The sequence below is a fragment of the Enhydra lutris genome, unplaced genomic scaffold, assembly GCF_002288905.1.
Source record: "Enhydra lutris kenyoni isolate GAN:26980312 unplaced genomic scaffold, ASM228890v2 scaffoldscaffold78, whole genome shotgun sequence".
NCBI lineage: Eukaryota > Metazoa > Chordata > Mammalia > Carnivora > Mustelidae > Enhydra > Enhydra lutris.
This window is the reverse complement of record NW_019154162.1, coordinates 3,568,659-3,584,702: the sequence shown is the minus strand read 5'-3', so window position 1 is coordinate 3,584,702 and position 16,044 is coordinate 3,568,659. Positions and strand designations below refer to the sequence as shown.

Below are 16,044 nucleotides of genomic sequence, written 5' to 3'. Positions count from 1 at the left end.
GCAGAGGCGTACAAGGGGCCGGTCAAGTGCCCTCTTTCCTGCTGGGGCTTGGTGCACACTGGTGACCACAGCGCCACCTCTGGGCCCTGGTCCCACTTAGCCCTGCCTTCCAGGAGCTCTCCATTCTGAGTGTCCAGGCCCAGCTGGAGTGCTGGAGAGGCTGTGAGCAGGACCCCTAGGCCCAGCCCCTGTCTCCTTCCAGTCCCCAGTCCAATCCTCCTGCCTGGACAGAGCCAGCCCCTCTCCAGCTGTCAATGTTGACCCAGCGAGCTCAGAGACAGAGAATGGTGGCACCCTCTCCCAGTTCATAGGCAAATAATAAAGTATTGGAATTTTCTCAATTTTTCTCTCATCTTTTTTAAGACATTGAAACATATCTGTTTTATCTGCCAGAATCTGGTATAAGAAGGGGTCTGATTAGCTTAAATTCTTATGTTGTGCTATGTTCATTTTAACTTAACTGGCAATTAAACTTGCAAAGCAGAGTTGGAGAAACCCAGTGTTGGCAGCCCTTCCCTCTATGCTGTCAGCAGGTCTGACTCTGTCTCTTGGCCCCAGAGGAACAAAGTGATGGTAGTGGATTCCAGGCCCAGAGTGGGAGGAGAAAAAGCAGCTTGGGGCCTATCCTGAGTCACCACCCTGACCATGGTTTCCTGCCTTTTAGGTCTTCCCTTTCTTTTCCTTTCTCCCTTTAAAGATTTGAGACAACTTATGAAAAATTAAAACAAACAAACAAACAAACAAACAAACAGAAAAAGGCATTTGAGGAAAGGAAACCTCTTATCTTGCCTGTGCTTTTGGTGAAATCTCTGGCAGTCATAATGTGGCCTGGAAACATCTTGGCAAAATGACCTTAACAGTTAGAATCTGAAGTTAGTTTTCAAAAACAATTAAAAACATTTAAAAACAGTACATGCTGTGTGAGGCATTTTAGGAAATTTCTCTGAGTCGAAGGAAAAGACAGTCCTCCAAAACAGTAACGATTTCTCAATGGAGCCCATTTCCTCCATTTTCCCCTTTGGTTTTCTGGGTCTGGTGTGCGTTTCCCAGTTCCGACTGATAGAGTAAGGAAAGCTTATTCCTGGTCAGGGACAGGGGTGCCAGGAAGGGGCCAGGGTGTGGGAGAAGCAGGGATGTGACTGGGGACAGTGGGGCTGTTTGGTGGCCCCAGAGGCACTGCCCACCTGCCTGCTGTTTCTCCTGCAGCTCAACGAGAGCCTCAACGATGTGCTGGTCAGCTTGGAGAAGCAGCACGGGAGCAACACCTTCACAGTCAAGGCCCAGCCCAGGTGTGTGACATGCACTGCGGTCCGGCTGCAGATGGCTGGGGGGAGGTGTGGTCCTGGGTGGCTCATACCTGCCAGGCCAGGGCGAGGCTTGCATGCCACGTCCCTCCGGTGTGTCCCACTGGGAAAGAGCACTCCTGGGCAGTCTGTGTATGCCCTGAGCCTGGGCCTGCCTCTCCCATTGGTGGAGTCAGAGTAGCCAGGGACGCTGTGCGGCTCTGGAGGGGAGGCCCAGGAACTAAATGATTCAGTGCTGGTGCAGAGCCACCTGGGAGGTGAGCCTTCCTCCTAGAGCTGGGAGGCAGTGCAACCTTTCCCCTCTCCTGCTCCTGGGAAAGGGCGAGTCCCTGGAGAGTGGCGTTCTGCATACCCACAAAAGCATCCTTGTTGCTGTCTTCAGCCCGGCCCGCCTCTCAGGGCCCCTCCAGCGTCCAGGAGATTCCTGCTTCCTGAGGGGAAGCCATGAGGGAGCGGGGACGTGCCTTGCCCTCTGGCTGCGGCTCAGGGGAAACAGTAGCGAGTCTGGGGTTTCCCTTCCTTTCTGGCTTGCACCTGTGGCAGCACAGTGTGGCGAGCATGGACGAACCTCGCTGTCCTGTCTGTAGAACTGGTGAATATATCTGTGCCTGAGGTCGCTGGGAGATCCCCCAGGACTGAGAAGGTAGTGGGTGTTGCTGCTCTCTTCTCCCCGAAAATAAGACTGGACATGTGTGACTGAGGGGGGCTGAGGCCAAGGACTGCATCCGGGCCAGGAGGGGGTGGGGATAAAGGCCAGAAGGCCATTTCCCAGGTCCCTGCGCTGCTCCCGCCTGGCCTCTGGGTAACGGTGGGAGGGTCAGGATGGGTGAGGAGGGTGGCGAGCAGCAGCTGGCCTGGGTGGCCGGATCCATGCTTCCTGTGGGAGAAGGCTGGTCTGAGCTGAGGGGGGCATGGGGAACTTTGCGAACCTCCTTGACCACGGTGGCTCATTTTGTGCCTGGTTGCCTCCTCTCACAGCCCCCACACCGGCCAGTGGCCCTCCCACCCCACCCGCTCGCTACTGGCACTGTGGGCCCCCAGAGCCCCTGTGTGCTGAACCACAGGAACGAGTGGGTGGCTGGTAGTCTCCCCCAGCTCATCATGCTCTATTTTGGGGCTGCTCCTTTTGCTCATTTTTTCAGCTCCGTCCCAGGGCACCTGGAAGCAGGCCGAGGCCAGGGACCAGGTGATGGGGTTCTGAGGGCAAGGTCAGGCCCTCTTCATGGTCTTTGAGTATTAGGGGAGGCTTGGCTCTGTGGCACTCCTCTGAGCACAGGGGTTGCTGATGAGGGAAGGGAACAGGCCAGCCAGCCTTGAATCAGGCATGATTCATGCCCGAAATGAAGGCCTCCGCGTCCCATCCGTTCCCACAGAAAGAAAACTAAACTGCTCTCCCGGCTGCTCAGAAAGAAGAACAGGTACCAGCACCGAGTGCTGCCTTGTGGGGGTGTCCGAGGCCAGCACCCCGGCCATCCGGCCCCGTGCATGCGCCTAGAGCCCTTCTCGGAGGGTACCACTAACCCCTAACCTGTCCTCCTGCGTGCGGTGCTATGGGTGGGACTGCTGGTGGGAGGGGGCCGGCAGGGCGGCAGGCTGCGCTGTGTCCTCTGTGTGTTGTGGGGGCAGAGGGCTTGGGGGCTGTTGGGTGGGAGCAAGGGGGGCACATGGCCAGAGCTCAGCTGAGTCTATTCCTCTCTGTACCACAGTGTGTCCACCAGGCTGTGGCCCAGACCAGGAGGTTAATGAGGGAATGTAGCCAGAAAGGAGGCCTGGTGAGCCTCAGGGGAAGGGCTCTGGTAGCAGGTGGGGTTTTTAAAAATTGTGTGTGTGTGTGTGTGTGTGTACTGTGTTACTATACATGCTCTAAGGAGGCAAATACATTCCCATGAAACACAAATTGACTAGAGATGAGGCGAGACCATGATGTCCCTCACACCTGTCACCTGTCCCATCATCTGACCCCCTGCTCCCGAGGTGATGTGGTCGCTAGCTCTTTGTAGCCTTCCACAGCTGCCCTGTACGATATTCGCCTCAAGAGGCTGGTGAGCACTTGAAATGTGGCCAGGGCCACTGAGCGCTGAACTGTTAATTTCACTTAATTTGAATATGAATTCAAACGGCTGTCTGTGGCCAGTGGTTCTTCTTCATCAGGGCCGGTCTAGAGCTTCCTAATGCAAGGACAAATACACGTTTTTATTTTCTGCCCCCTCGCACCCGAGTGGCTGGTGACGCACACCGTTTGCCCTTGTTTTCTGTTCTATACTGAACCATATGGCTGGGAGACCTCCCCTTCTCATCCCCAGCAGCCACTCTGGCTGTGCCTCTGGTTGGCTTCTTCTGTTTTCCCCCAAAGGGCCTGGGGGGACAAAGGTGTGGAGATGGTGATGGCGGTGTGGGTGCGGAGTGGGTGGGCAGTGTGGACCCTGGGAACGGGGCAGTGGTTGGTGTCCTGGTGTGAGTGGGTGGACAGGCAGGGAGGCCAGCTGAGGCCTTGGGGAGCTGGCTGAGGAGTGGGGCCCAGGCTGGGCACTGGGGCTGCTGTGTGACGTGTGGGATGAGACTCATTTGCCTCTAGGATGTTTGGCTTTCTTGTGCTGTGGAGCAGGGCTCCCTGGTGGAGCCTGGCAGCGGCCTGTGGGGTGGCTTCCCTGGGGACTGAAGACCTCCAGCTTGGAGTTCCGCCTGGGGCTGTCACTGTCTCTGAGGCAGGCCCTGTGCCCACACCCCTTCATTTCTCCCCACTCTGATACACGTGCACATGCATTTCTCCCATGCAAGCATGGGGACATACACTCATGCACACATGGACATTATATTTTCACAGCAAATCTATGTGGACACACATACCCCCTCCTTTTCACACATTGGTGGACACACATGCCCACATGGACACATGTTTTCACACAAGGATTCCTGGGGTACACATCCCAACCCATGCACACCTATGGATTCCTACATTGCCTCTTGTAAGCAGTGACCTCCCTCCATCAGGCTTCCTCTCTGGTCTTACCTCCACAGTGACAACGCCCCTGCAAAAGGGAACAAGAGCCCTTCGCCTCCGCCAGATGGCTCCCCGGCAGCCACCCCAGAGATCAGAGTCAACCACGAGCCTGAGCCGCCTAGCTCGGCCACAGCCGGGGCATCCCTCCCCAAGTCCCCATCTCAGGTAGGCACCCTGTCCCCTCCTCCCCCTCCTCGTCTTCCTTCTGCATTCCCGGTGTCCCCCTCCTTCCCAGTCTTCCATCCCCAGCACTGGCCTGGGCTCTCCTCAGTGAGGGTGCCCTGCCTTCTCTCAGGAGCACCTGTGACTGTGTCTCTCCCTCTACCCCCACAGCATCCTCTCCTTCCCTTTCTCCCTAACCCTTGGGGCTGCTGACTTCCTCCTCCTCCTTTCCTTATGGGCTCCCAGGGCCCTCAGCCCCAGGGCACCGAGATCTGTAGAGGTGGCTGCTTTCCCTCCTCCTCACCTTCCTTCTCTCTAGGTGTGGGGCCATGCAGGACCTTTACAGGGTCAGCAAGGGAATGGGCTCAGTGAGGGGAGTGTGCAGTAGCTAAAGGGACTTGCCATGAGCTTCCAGAAGGCCCCCACCCAGCCTAACCTGGCCCCCACCCCTGCCAGTTTCTCCAGGTTTTAGTCATGTCCCCAGGAGCTGGCCAGCAGCTCTGTTTGAGCTGTCAGCCTTCTCCTACCATCAGTTCCTGGCAGCAGCCCTCTTGGTGGTGGGCCATCGCCCGCCCCGCAGCTGATTAGGATAACCACGTTAAGAGTGTGACAAGAGCCCACACTTGAATAGCACTTGCTCTGGGCCTGACACTGTGCCAGTGCGTTCTACATTTTCATCCATTCAATCCTCATAACGACTCTGTGAGGCCCAGGCCAGCTCAACATCTGAGGAAACTGAGGCTTGGGGGGTTTCCTTACCTGCCTGAGGTCCCCCACTGCCAGGCGCTGGCTCCCGCTCTGCCAAAGGGGACAGACGAGCCAAAGCTCCTTGGGCGGGAGGTGCAAGGAGGGTCCAGGGAGGGTGGAGAGCCCAGGCTGGGAGGGAGGCTTCTTATCTACTCCTCTCTACAGTGTCTCACCCAGCTGGGTGTCAGCCTAGTTTTTTTTTTTCCAGGGGCCGCTAGGCAGCCTGCACGCTCTCCCTTTTCTCTCCTTTCCTTTCTATCCTCTCCCTGTCTTTCTCTTTTCACTTCCTCCCCCCTCGGTCCCCTCCTCTCCTCCTCTCACTCTGTACATTGTTTCTGGACCTCTTGCCTCAATCTCCCTCTGGGGGTGGTCCTGTAATTCTGGTGTCTGTGCCTTGGGTGGCAGTGATTCCTCTGGCTTCGTCTCCTTCAGTTGCCTGGGTGGGGCCACAGTCTGGGGTGTGACTAACTGTGGCTTTGTCTCTGTCTGTCTGTCTGCCCCGCCCTGCCCCCCACGCTCTGCTGGGCCTCCCCGTGCGGCCCCTCACCCGCGGACCCACAGCTCCGGAAAGGGCCACCAGTCCCTCCGCCTCCCAAACACACCCCGTCCAAGGAGGTCAAGCAGGAGCAGATCCTCAGCCTGTTTGATGACACGTTTGTCCCTGAGATCAGCGTGACCACCCCCTCCCAGGTCAGCCGCGGCCACCGCGGCCCAGCTCTCTTGCTCTCTCGGGGTGTGCATGGCCTTCTTCCTTCATCCCATGCCCTGCGCCTCTGCTTCAAGAGCCAGAATCTGGCCCTAGAGGTTGGCCCAGAGCCTCCCCCTTGCTCATTCATCCATCCCTCCATCCATCCTCCCTCCTCCATCTCTGAGCATGTACTGTGGCCAGATACAGGGACACAGGTAGGTGGTTCTTGTGGAGCCGGTCAGCTCAGTAGTGGCTTCATACCTCCACTGTTGCCATGGCCAAAGGGCAGAGCGGGAGGTGGGGGAGGACTCAGGCCATCAGGGAAGGCTTCCTGGAGCAGGTGACATTTGCCAGGTGGCTGTGAGAGACTCATTGCTTTACCTAGAGAAAGCAGCATGTATGTAGGCCAGGAGGGGTACAGAAACTTCTGGGAGTTCAGTGTGTCTGCAGAGTGCTGCAGTGTGGCAGTAAGAGGAGGCAGCGAGAACACAGTTGGGAAGACCCTGGTATGTCTGGCCAAGGCACCTAGACTTTAGCTCCCAGAGCTGCTGACTGGCTTTGGAGTTGGGATGGTGCTTGGGCTATAGAGCAGGGCTGCTGCTCATAAGGTATGTCATGCCTGTCCCCAGAGGGACAGAAGGTCACTGTGGTGGCACGGGAGTGGGCTGCACATGTCAGATCAGCTCGCAGAGGCCACACTGGGCTCACCCCTCTGAGTCTTGTCTCTAGGCCTTACAGCCAAGGCCCTTCCCACTAGGGTCCTCGCTTGTGGTGCAGGCTGGCTAATCCCAGGTTGTGGTCCCCTGCTCCGGAGCACTGCCATAGAGTTGCTCTGCCCAGGGCCTCTGTGCTCTGCACCCTGAAGGCTCCCTTGCCCAAGCTCAGATGCCTGGAGGGGAAGGGCAGGGCCAGAGAGTGTAAGTGTGGAGGGAGGGAGAGCCAGTTGACAACTGAGGACAGTGGTCTCTGCTCAGAGGAGCCTGGGGAGAGTGGGCCTTAAGCCCCAGCAGGAAGACTCCAAGTTAGGACTAGGAACTTTCAATACAGTGGGCAGGTGGGTGACACCCTGGCTCAGGGCCCTGGGAGGCAGGCGAACTCCCCTCTGTAGATGGTGGCCTGCGCTGGTCCAGGGGTGCTCCTGAGCCGTGAGGAAACCTGGTGGCGCAGCGTCTTGGGCAATGTGCTGCTGGAACGCCGGAGTAGGGCTTCACCCTGGCACTGTGCTCGGGGGAGACAGGAGGATGCAGAGCGCTAGTAAACACTCAGTGGGGAATGGCGCCAGCCACTTATCTACACGAGCTTGTTGGGTTTTCATCTACACTCCGGGAGGGGGTTGTTGTCCCCATTTAACAGGTGAGGAACCCACGGGCCCGCCCTGCCTGCACTGAGTGTGTCGGCCTCTCTGTTCTCACGCTCGCTGCATGCCTGCCTTGCTACCCTATCTGCCCACTCCAGGGAGCCAGATCTTTGTCCCAGGGGGAGGGGATGCGTACACCATGGGTGCTCTTGCCTGGGGCTGGGGTGGGCTGTTGGCGAGGCTGTGCTAACAGGGCTGCTCTGCAGGGCTCAGGTGAGTAGCCTGTGTCCCTACACCAAAGGACAGTTTCTGATCCTCCATGAGGGGGAAGCTGGCCAGCTGGGAGGTAGGGTAGGAGGATGTGGTCTGCCTTTGGCCTGGCGACCTTGTCCCCTTGGAGCATGAGAGGGCAGCTGTCTGGTCTTGATGGACTTCTGACAAGGGGCTGGTGCTGGGGCTACCTGGGGGAGGGAAATGCTGCTGCCATCAAGTGGGAGGCCACCTAAAACCATGCACTCATGGAGTCTTGAGCGCTCTCTCGCTTAGAGAGGGCAGGGTTTGGGGGTCAGAGCAGTGACACCCCCTCCCCCCACCCACCCCAGCCCTGGCCCATTAGATAAGGACCAACCTAAGGAAAGTTAGTGGCTAGGGGTGAGCCTAGGGCAGAGGCTTGAAGATTGGGACCCATGTTGAGGAAGTGAGACCACTTGGCCTGGGCTCTGTCTGTGGCTTGGCCCAGAGTGGATGCCTTATCCTCCGAGCCATGGGACAGCTGGTACTTTGGGTTCTCAGAATTAAGAGTCTTGGGTCTCTCCTGGCAGGCCACAGCTCAGGTGTGAAGGTCTTTCTGGGGAGACCGTTTCCCTAGGACCAAAGCCTTGGGTCCTTGTTGATGGAAGACTTCAGGTGGACACAGGCAGGAAAGGTGCTTCTCTCGGCACTGGGCGCCATCAAGAACGAGTAGACATGGGAAGCTGGGCTGGCCCTCTTGGCACGCATGAAGTAGGGCAGGAGGACCCAGGGCCAAGCCAGGGCCCTTTTCTCTCAGGCAAAGTGTTCCCTGACCCCCAAAGGGCAACCCTGTGCGTGAACGGGAGGTGCCCCTGAGCAGGCCCCGCCTGACCCAGCCTAATCTCCTCAAGGGCAGCTTTCCCTGCGTTGTCTGGCCCAGCTTCTCAGTGTGAACACAGTTTCCTGTTACAAGCATATTCCTAGGCTGCACTCAGGCCCCCTGAATGGGAGTCTCTGGGGGTGGCTGGGGGTAGGACCTGTAGTTTGAGCATAGGTGCCCCCAGTGTTGGGGAACCCACACTTAAGATTGGGCTCCTAGTCAGTGTGCTCTGGTTCAGCCCTGTCCTCACTCTGAGGAGCTGATGGGCAGGTGGGTGTCCCTGCAGATGACCTGTCTGTCTAGGGATAGCAAGGGTTGGCCAGGGTCTGTCCTAGGGGCCCCCTCTCAGTTAGAGGGAGTGTGTGTGGTCTTGTCCAGCCCAGGGTGGTGGACTGTGCTGCTTCTGGGGTGGGGGTGGGGAGGCTGGAAGAGCCCGAGGATGTGGGGAGCAGAGAGGAGGAGCAGGCGCTGGGAGACCGTCTCGGCCTGCAGGACAGAGTCGGGGCTGGTGCTGGTGAGTGGCTGCCCTGGTGGGTCTGTTGCTGGTGTCTGAGGTGGGTGGTGGGTGCTGTTTTTGTGTGCGAGGAGCTCATGCCAGGGTTGTGCACAGGCCGTGCTCCTTTGTGTGTGAGGCGGAGGTGTCTGTGAGTGTGTGCATCTGCCGTGTGTACCCCATGGAATGCTCCCAGCTGGTCACTAACTGCCTTTTTCCTCTGCCACTGCTGCCAAGTTTGAGGCCCCGGGGCCTTTCTCGGAGCAGGCCAGTCTGCTGGACCTGGACTTTGACCCCCTCCCACCTGTGGCGAGCCCTGTGAAGGCACCCACACCCTCTGGTCAGGTTGGTCTGAGTCCACCAGCACCTGTGGGCCCATGGGTCTATGGGGCACTGGGTGATGGGCTCAGGTCTGGCCATGTGTGCCCATCTGAGCCAGGCCTTTGGGGTCGTGGGGTCAACAGGCTCTCTTCACACTCACTGCCCTTCCCCTGGCCCCCAGCTCTTGTCATCTCCTCCAGCCTTGAGCAGGAGGAGGGTAAGAGCACACACAGGTCAGGGAGAAGGCCCTCAAGAGGAGGGTCAACTGAACACTCACTCGATAACTTAGGGGCCCTGTCAGCGTCCTTCCCCTCTCCTTGCAGCAGGCCCACGTCTGGGTGCTCGCTGGCCTGGGGTCTCCTCCCCCTGGCTGGCATCCAGGACTTGACCCTCTGGAGACCCAGGAGCCTGGTTCCATGCTGCCCTGTCCCTGCTGAGCTGTAGGGACCTGGGTTGGGGGTCACTGGGGACAGCTTCCCTCCTCTCCCCGACTAACCTCTGTACTAACTCTCTCCTTCTCCCTCTCTGCTGCGTTTAGTCAATTCCATGGGACCTCTGGGAGGTAAGCGGTGTTTGCTCTGTGCCCACCCCTGGGGGGAGGGGCTGCTCTCTATGTGTGTCCGGTCCCGCCCTGGCCTTTTCACAGGTGCATGCACATGCCCGCACAGGCCAGTGCTTGTGCGCACAGGGCGTGGGCTGCCGCTGCTTGTCTCCAGCTGTCCCATGGCTTCCCGTCTGGAGAAGCTCCTCTCAGCCAAGCCCTGTGGGGAAGGGGCTCCTCAGCTTAGCTGGAGAAGAGGGTCTGTGGTTCAGCTCCGTAGTCAGGGTCTGTGAGCAGTTGCCTGGGAGGGATGTGGTGTCCTGCTGGGCTGAGGCCTGTGAGGGGGGCCTTGGGGTGGAGGGTCTTTGTCCTTGAGGAGTTGTCTATCTGTGGGGGCCCTACAGGGCAGTGGCATCAGGGAGCTGCTGGGACAGAGGGGAGAGGGAGGGCGGCTTGAGATACAGGATGAACAGGGTGAGCCCAGGTGTCCTTGTGTGAGCAGGTCTGCTGGGTGGGTGTCATCATCACTGGGTGGCTCGGGTATGCGGCTCAGGAAGGGCATGGGACATCATCAGCAAACACGGTGCGGCTTCTGCAGGATCAGGGGCAGCTGGTGTGGAATTGCTGGTAGCACAGTCTCTCGCCAGCTCCAAGGCTCCACATAACCTTACTCTGGGGGAGGCCAGAGAAAGCCTGGTGTGGGCAGCCACCTTGATAAGTGGGTTTTGGTGGGCGCTGAGCTGTGTGCGGCTCATTTGCACCTGCTCGTCCCCTTGGCAGTGCTAGGAGCAAGGAAGTGGGTGTGGTTTTCTCTTTACGGGTTCCATGTCTGTCCGCCGCTGGGCCAGGCTGCCTGCCACAGGTACCCAGTCTCCCTTCTGCCAACACTGGGCTGCTCACGACTCTCTTCTCTTGTCTCGTGCCCTTGCCCAAAACCTCTCCTCCCTGGTCTCCCCCCTCCCCCCACGACCCTATTCTCCCTGGTGGCCCGTCACTAGCCCACAGAGAGTCCAGCTGGCAGCCTGCCTTCCAGGGAGCCCAGCGCTGCCGAGGGCACCTTTGCTGTGGCCTGGCCCAGCCAGACAGTCGAGCCGGGGCCTGCCCAAGTAAGTGTCCACCTGCCAGCCTCCACCTGTCCCCAGTCTCTGGGGGTGTAGCAGTGAGGAAGAGCCCCGAGGAGGGGGCACAGGATGGACAAGGCCTCTGGGCCTGATGGTGAGGCCAGGGCCATGAGCCAGGAGGCCCCACGATGGGGCTTGTCACTCCTGGTTGCAGTGATTCAGGCCAGACGGGCCCTTCTCCTCCTCGCCAGCCCCAGCCTCCCAATTTAGTCCTCCCGCAGATGGAGGCAGGTGTGGTCAGAGCATCTACTGACCTATGGCAGGCACTTTCCAGAATTTTCTCATTTAATTTTCTCCCTAACCTAGACATTTCCTCCTTTTACAGATGAGGAAGGTGGGGGCTAGGAAGCTTGAGTGATTGCTCCCAGAGCTTGGAACTGGCTGAGTGTGAGTGTTGACCCAGGTCAGCCTGACTGAGCCTGGGCAGTGTCCACTCTGCCTTGGCTGGGCCCCCACCATGGTGCCCAGCTCTCTGCTGTCCCCTTCTTGGGGTTTGCTTGTCCTGCCCTGGGTTGTTGGGGCTGGAACAGGTGCTTACTGTTGTCCCCGAGTGTGGGATCTACTGGCTCAACCACCAGGCCAGGAAGGTGGGAAAAAGCTGAGAGTTGACCAGGTCTTGGGCATAGAGGGCAGGGCCTGTGAGGGAGGGTCTTGGTGGCACCCAAGGGCTTGTGTGGCAGGTCACTTGGCATCTCTGTGCTGCCAGCACCTTCTCCAGCTGCTTCTCCAGCTGCTTCTCCAGCTGTTTCCCGGGGCAGGAAGCTGGCCTTTCCTCCAGGGGCTCCCTGTACCACACAGTAGCACTGGCGATCTCTAGACACCACTTGGGGTACTGCCCTCCATGCCCCCCTTCCTTGTCCTGGTTACAGCGTCTGTCCTGTGTCTGACCCCATGCCGGCATTTATGTTGCAGCCAGCGGAGGCCTCGGAGGTGGCGGGTGGGACCCAACCTGCGGCTGGAGCCCAGGAGCCCGGGGAGACAGCAGCAAGTGAAGCGGCCTCCGTAAGACGACAGGGGCCAAGGCCCTGTCTTTTCTTTCCTGCTGTCCACCTGCCCTCCCGTTCGTGGCTCCCCAGCCCTGTGTCTTGCCTATGCTCCTTGCTCTGTGCTGGTCCAGGTTACAGTTCCTATCGAGGAACCCGGAGGCAGACCAGTCTGGCATCGGTCACAGAGACCCTCCCCTTCCCTTGCCCCTGTGGCCCCTGCTCTCTTGGGACCAGCTTCCTGCCCATGCTGACTGTGTTTCCATCCCCCAGAGCTCTCTCCCTGCGGTGGTGGTAGAGACCTTCTCAGCAACTGTGAACGGCACCGTGGAGGGTGGCAGCGGGGCGGGACGCTTGGACCTGCCCCCGGGGTTCATGTTCAAGGTAAGCCTTGGCCAGCTGACCCCACAGCCTCTGCCATCATCTGACCCGACAGTGCCCTTTTACAGATGAGGGCACTGAGCAAGGACGCTACGTGCGTTTGCCCAAAGTTCCCCTGCCCCCACTACCCCTGCTACCCAGTCTGCGAGGTGGCATCTTGAGCCCTGGTCCTGTTGCTTTCCCGTGTTTCCAGTCACCATGTTTCCAGGGCACACTGAAGCTACCACAAGGACTGGTGCTCTGCGCTAGGTTGCAGGTGGGACCAGAGGCTTCGGAGGATGGGGTGTTGAGTTCTCCCCCAATCTCTGCAGGTGCAGGCCCAGCATGACTATGTGGCCACCGACACGGATGAGCTGCAGCTCAAGGCTGGTGACGTGGTGCTGGTGATCCCCTTCCAGAACCCTGAGGAGCAGGTAAGGGGCAGGAGTGGCCAGCAGGGGGCAGCAGAGACCCACCAGTGAGCAGCTGCTCACCCCTCCTTCTCTTTCTTTTTCTCTTCTCCCCTTGCTCATTTCCCCCTCCCTTCACCTCTCTCCCTTGTCTCTCCCTTCCCTTTGGTGTCTCCTCCCGTGCTGTCACATTTCCCTGGGTCTTCGTGTCCCCTCTGTCCATTTCCTCGGGCTGTCAGCTTTCCTTCTGGCTTCCTCCCTTCTTGGCTCTGCCTTTCTCTCAGGTTTTTTGCATCTAGGTGTCTTTCTCCCCTCCTCCTCCCCTACCCTTCAAAGTCTCCTTCCCCTCCTAGGACAGGATCCCTGGCCACCTCTCCGTGAAACCTTTGGCCCAGCAGCGAGCCGGTGAGGTGTCCTCTCGTCAGCCTCATGTTGGGCTGCCTCTTCCAGGCTGGCCTTGCCCCCTGCCCACAGGGACAGTGTGTGGTTTCCTGCAGGACCCCCAAACACCCCCAGCTGTGTCCCCAGCTGCTTCCCAGGCCAGATACCTTTCCCTGCGGTGGCTTCTCCTCGTTAGTCTATCTCAGAGTGAGCTCCTAGTGGAGACTGGGCCTGGCACAGAGTAGGGACTGCCCTCCTAAATTCCCACAGGCTGCTTGCTTTGGGTAACTGTGGGTTCTTAGCAGGAAGCTCACTGTGGGTGCTGAGACTTGAGTGTAGTAGGTATCGACTGAGGCCACAAGGGCTAGGAGGTTTGAGTAACAAACCTCCTAGCCCAGTGCTAAACTGGGCCCAGTGCTAAACATGCCAATTCCTCTCAACCCGGCTCTCCACTCATGTCCTCCCAGGGCCAGCCCTGGACTGGGTGGGATTTTAAGAAGCAGAATCCTGGCCCCCAGCCCGCAGTGGGAGTCATGTGGGTGGGTGGACATGGGTCAGAGAACATACATAGGCTCTGTGACTGGTAGGCCATGACATAACGAAGACCGAGGGAGATCCCAGGCTTAGTGGGGTCAGTGATGGCCTCCACCTTGGGCAGGGATGTATGGCTCCTGTGGGCCCAGGGGTCAGGGTCTGGGGCTAGGGATCTTGTCAGGGCTTGGGTAGGTGGTCCCTGTGAGGGGTCAGTTTGAAAGCAAAGGCCAGGTGTGTGGTAAAGGGCTTGAGGGGGTGGCCTTGAGTCACTTGAGAAACTTTAACTGGTCAATGCTCACCAGAAATTTCTGGGTCCGTAGAAGTCTGGAAGAACCCCTGATGTGCTCTGTGGGCACCAGAGAGTGGGAAGCTCCTGGCTTGGGATTGAGGGTGTTCAGATACATTCAGACCAGTGCAGCAGTTAGGCTGCCTTTCTAGAGAGAGGAGGACTCGCCCAAATGCCAGAGTTAAATCCACCTGCTAAATAAAAGGCAGATGGCTCCTAGCCTGGGCTGGTTTGAATCTGGGGTAGCTGGGAATGCTGCCTGGAGGAGGCATTCTTTCAGGTGGGTGTGATAGGCTGGAGGAAATGATCAGGTCTTCCTGATGAGGGGATATCCTCCCAGCAGGTCTCCAGTGTGACCCATGCCCTGCAGGGTTTGAGTGCCCTCTGTCCCCTTCCCTGTGTGACCTGGGTGCTCCGCTTCACTCTCAGGATGAAGGCTGGCTCATGGGCGTGAAGGAGAGTGACTGGAACCAGCACAAGGAGCTGGAGAAATGCCGGGGCGTCTTTCCCGAGAACTTCACCGAGCGGGTTCAGTGAGGGCAGCAGCCACCAGCTCTCTGGGCGTGTGAAGAACACCTTTTCCTGAAAAATGTGTGGGCTTTTTTTTTTTTTTTTCTTTCCTGATTTTGTTTTTAAACTTTTGAAAAGAAAAGGGAAATTGAGAGGAGAGACCCAAGTCAAGAGGTGTTCTCCCAAAGATTAGGTTGTTTTCCAAAGAGCCTGTTTTCGGCAAGTCCAGTGGAATCACCAGTGTTCCTGAAGCTGCTGTGTCCCCTAGTTAGGTTCCTGGCCACCCCGGTCTCCCCCGCCCCCACACTGTGCCCGCATGTGTGCCCGGCCACAGGGCGGGGCCTGGGGACTGCCGAGCCACCACGCTTGCCTGAAGCTTCGGCTGAGCAGCCCGGGCAAGGGTCCTCTTTTTCCTGGCAGCTGCTGTGGGTGGGGTCGGGTCTCTCCAAAGACCTCAGGACCCAGACATCGGCCTGGCCTGGTCCTGCCCTGCAGAACGTCTGTGTGCTGTTTGAAAATAAACCTTAGTGTTCCAAACAAAATGAAACCAACTGACAAAGACACGCAGAAAACTTGTGTTCATTTATTTGTCCTCACTCCGTTCCTGTCTGCAGTGCGACCACACTGTGATTATCAGTGGGTTTTCTACCGAGGCAGTCCGCCCCACTGACCCTCTGCCCGGGCAGCTCCATTCTTCCAGCTGCCCCACCAGCTGCGGTGTGCTCACCATCGCCTATGGAGTTGCTCTGGGCCCCACTGAATGCTTCAGCCCCTGCACCCTGGCCGTTAGACTGGTGGTCGGTTGGGGTGTAGGTGATGGGGGCCAAGAGACAGGCAGGGAAGGAGCTGGAAGAGCCAGCTAGGTGCCGCCCTAAGTGACATTATTTAATATGTGTGAGGACTGTGGGCTCAGGTGCCAGGACTCCATTTCCCAGATGTGGAAGTGGAGGCCCAAGGAGGGTGGGTGGCTAGCTGGTGAGTAGTGGGACAGGATTGTGAATCTGCACAGTTGGCCTCAGGGGCATGGGAAAGGCCTGAGCCTGGTGCCAGGAAGGACAAGCACAGCCGGGCCAGCTTCTCCCTGTTCACACCACCTGCCTCGCTTTCCAGCACGAAGGTCCCCACTGCATGCGGCCCAGCTCTTCCGCTGCTCAGTGAGCTTGGGCCGCTGTGAACAAGCCTGTGACATACACAGCGGTGGCCTGGGTCTGGAGCTATGCTCGCGGGCCTGGGGACCCGCTGGACTTCCAGGTGGAAGGGACGTCTCCCTACATAACTTTGGATAGTGGAGAAAAGCCAGTGAAGGAGATGAACGTCAGAGTCTTAGATTTATTTTTGGGTAAAACCCCTGAGCTTTGCTTCAGGGGGGATAATCACTGCTGTGGCCTTTCCTTGTCTGTGGCTGACCGTGTTGGCTCTGCCCACCATGGTTTCCGTGAGCACGGTGGGGGCGGGGCACACTGAGCTCATTTCCAGTTACCCCTGCTTCGGAAGCTTTAGCTCTTCATTCATTTGTCCATTCCTCCTACGTTGACCACTCATGCTGGCAGAGGTGGGCTTGAAGTTCAGGCTTGGTCCCCTCCACCGTGCTTCAGAACCTGGGGTCGGGGGTGTGCCGTGAGAATCTTCCGTTTTATTTCATGGTGAGAAATTTAAACACATTGTGCAGGACAAAACATTTGCCTTAGGTTTGTCTCAGTATGAGATTCATGGATGTATCAAACGGTGGCTTTGAGCTTCATCCCCTGACCCTCAAGGAGGTCCTGCCCCTTGCGGTGGGGCTGCATTCAGCAG

General features: G+C 58.3%; 1 protein-coding gene across 17 annotated transcripts in view; it reads left to right on the top strand.

Moving 5' to 3' along the window:
- Positions 1 to 14,816, top strand: part of LOC111160844 (bridging integrator 1) — a 54,984-nt gene extending 40,168 nt beyond the window's left edge. For 3 of the 17 annotated variants that reach the window (XM_022524223.1, XM_022524220.1, XM_022524225.1), the window contains 7 exons: positions 1,207 to 1,289; positions 4,323 to 4,470; positions 5,776 to 5,904; positions 11,699 to 11,788; positions 12,043 to 12,153; positions 12,462 to 12,563; positions 14,170 to 14,816. In XM_022524223.1, coding sequence (XP_022379931.1) covers positions 1,207 to 1,289; positions 4,323 to 4,470; positions 5,776 to 5,904; positions 11,699 to 11,788; positions 12,043 to 12,153; positions 12,462 to 12,563; positions 14,170 to 14,277 — 771 coding nt within the window. In that variant the 3' untranslated portion in view covers positions 14,278 to 14,816. Of the gene's footprint in view, positions 1 to 1,206; positions 1,290 to 2,677; positions 2,723 to 4,322; positions 4,471 to 5,775; positions 5,905 to 9,040; positions 9,149 to 9,662; positions 9,687 to 10,663; positions 10,772 to 11,698; positions 11,789 to 12,042; positions 12,154 to 12,461; positions 12,564 to 14,169 lie in introns of all 17 variants that reach the window. The other 14 variants (XM_022524217.1, XM_022524216.1, XM_022524224.1 and 11 more) reach the window with 10 other exon arrangements.
- Positions 14,817 to 16,044: the final 1,228 nt, after the last annotated feature.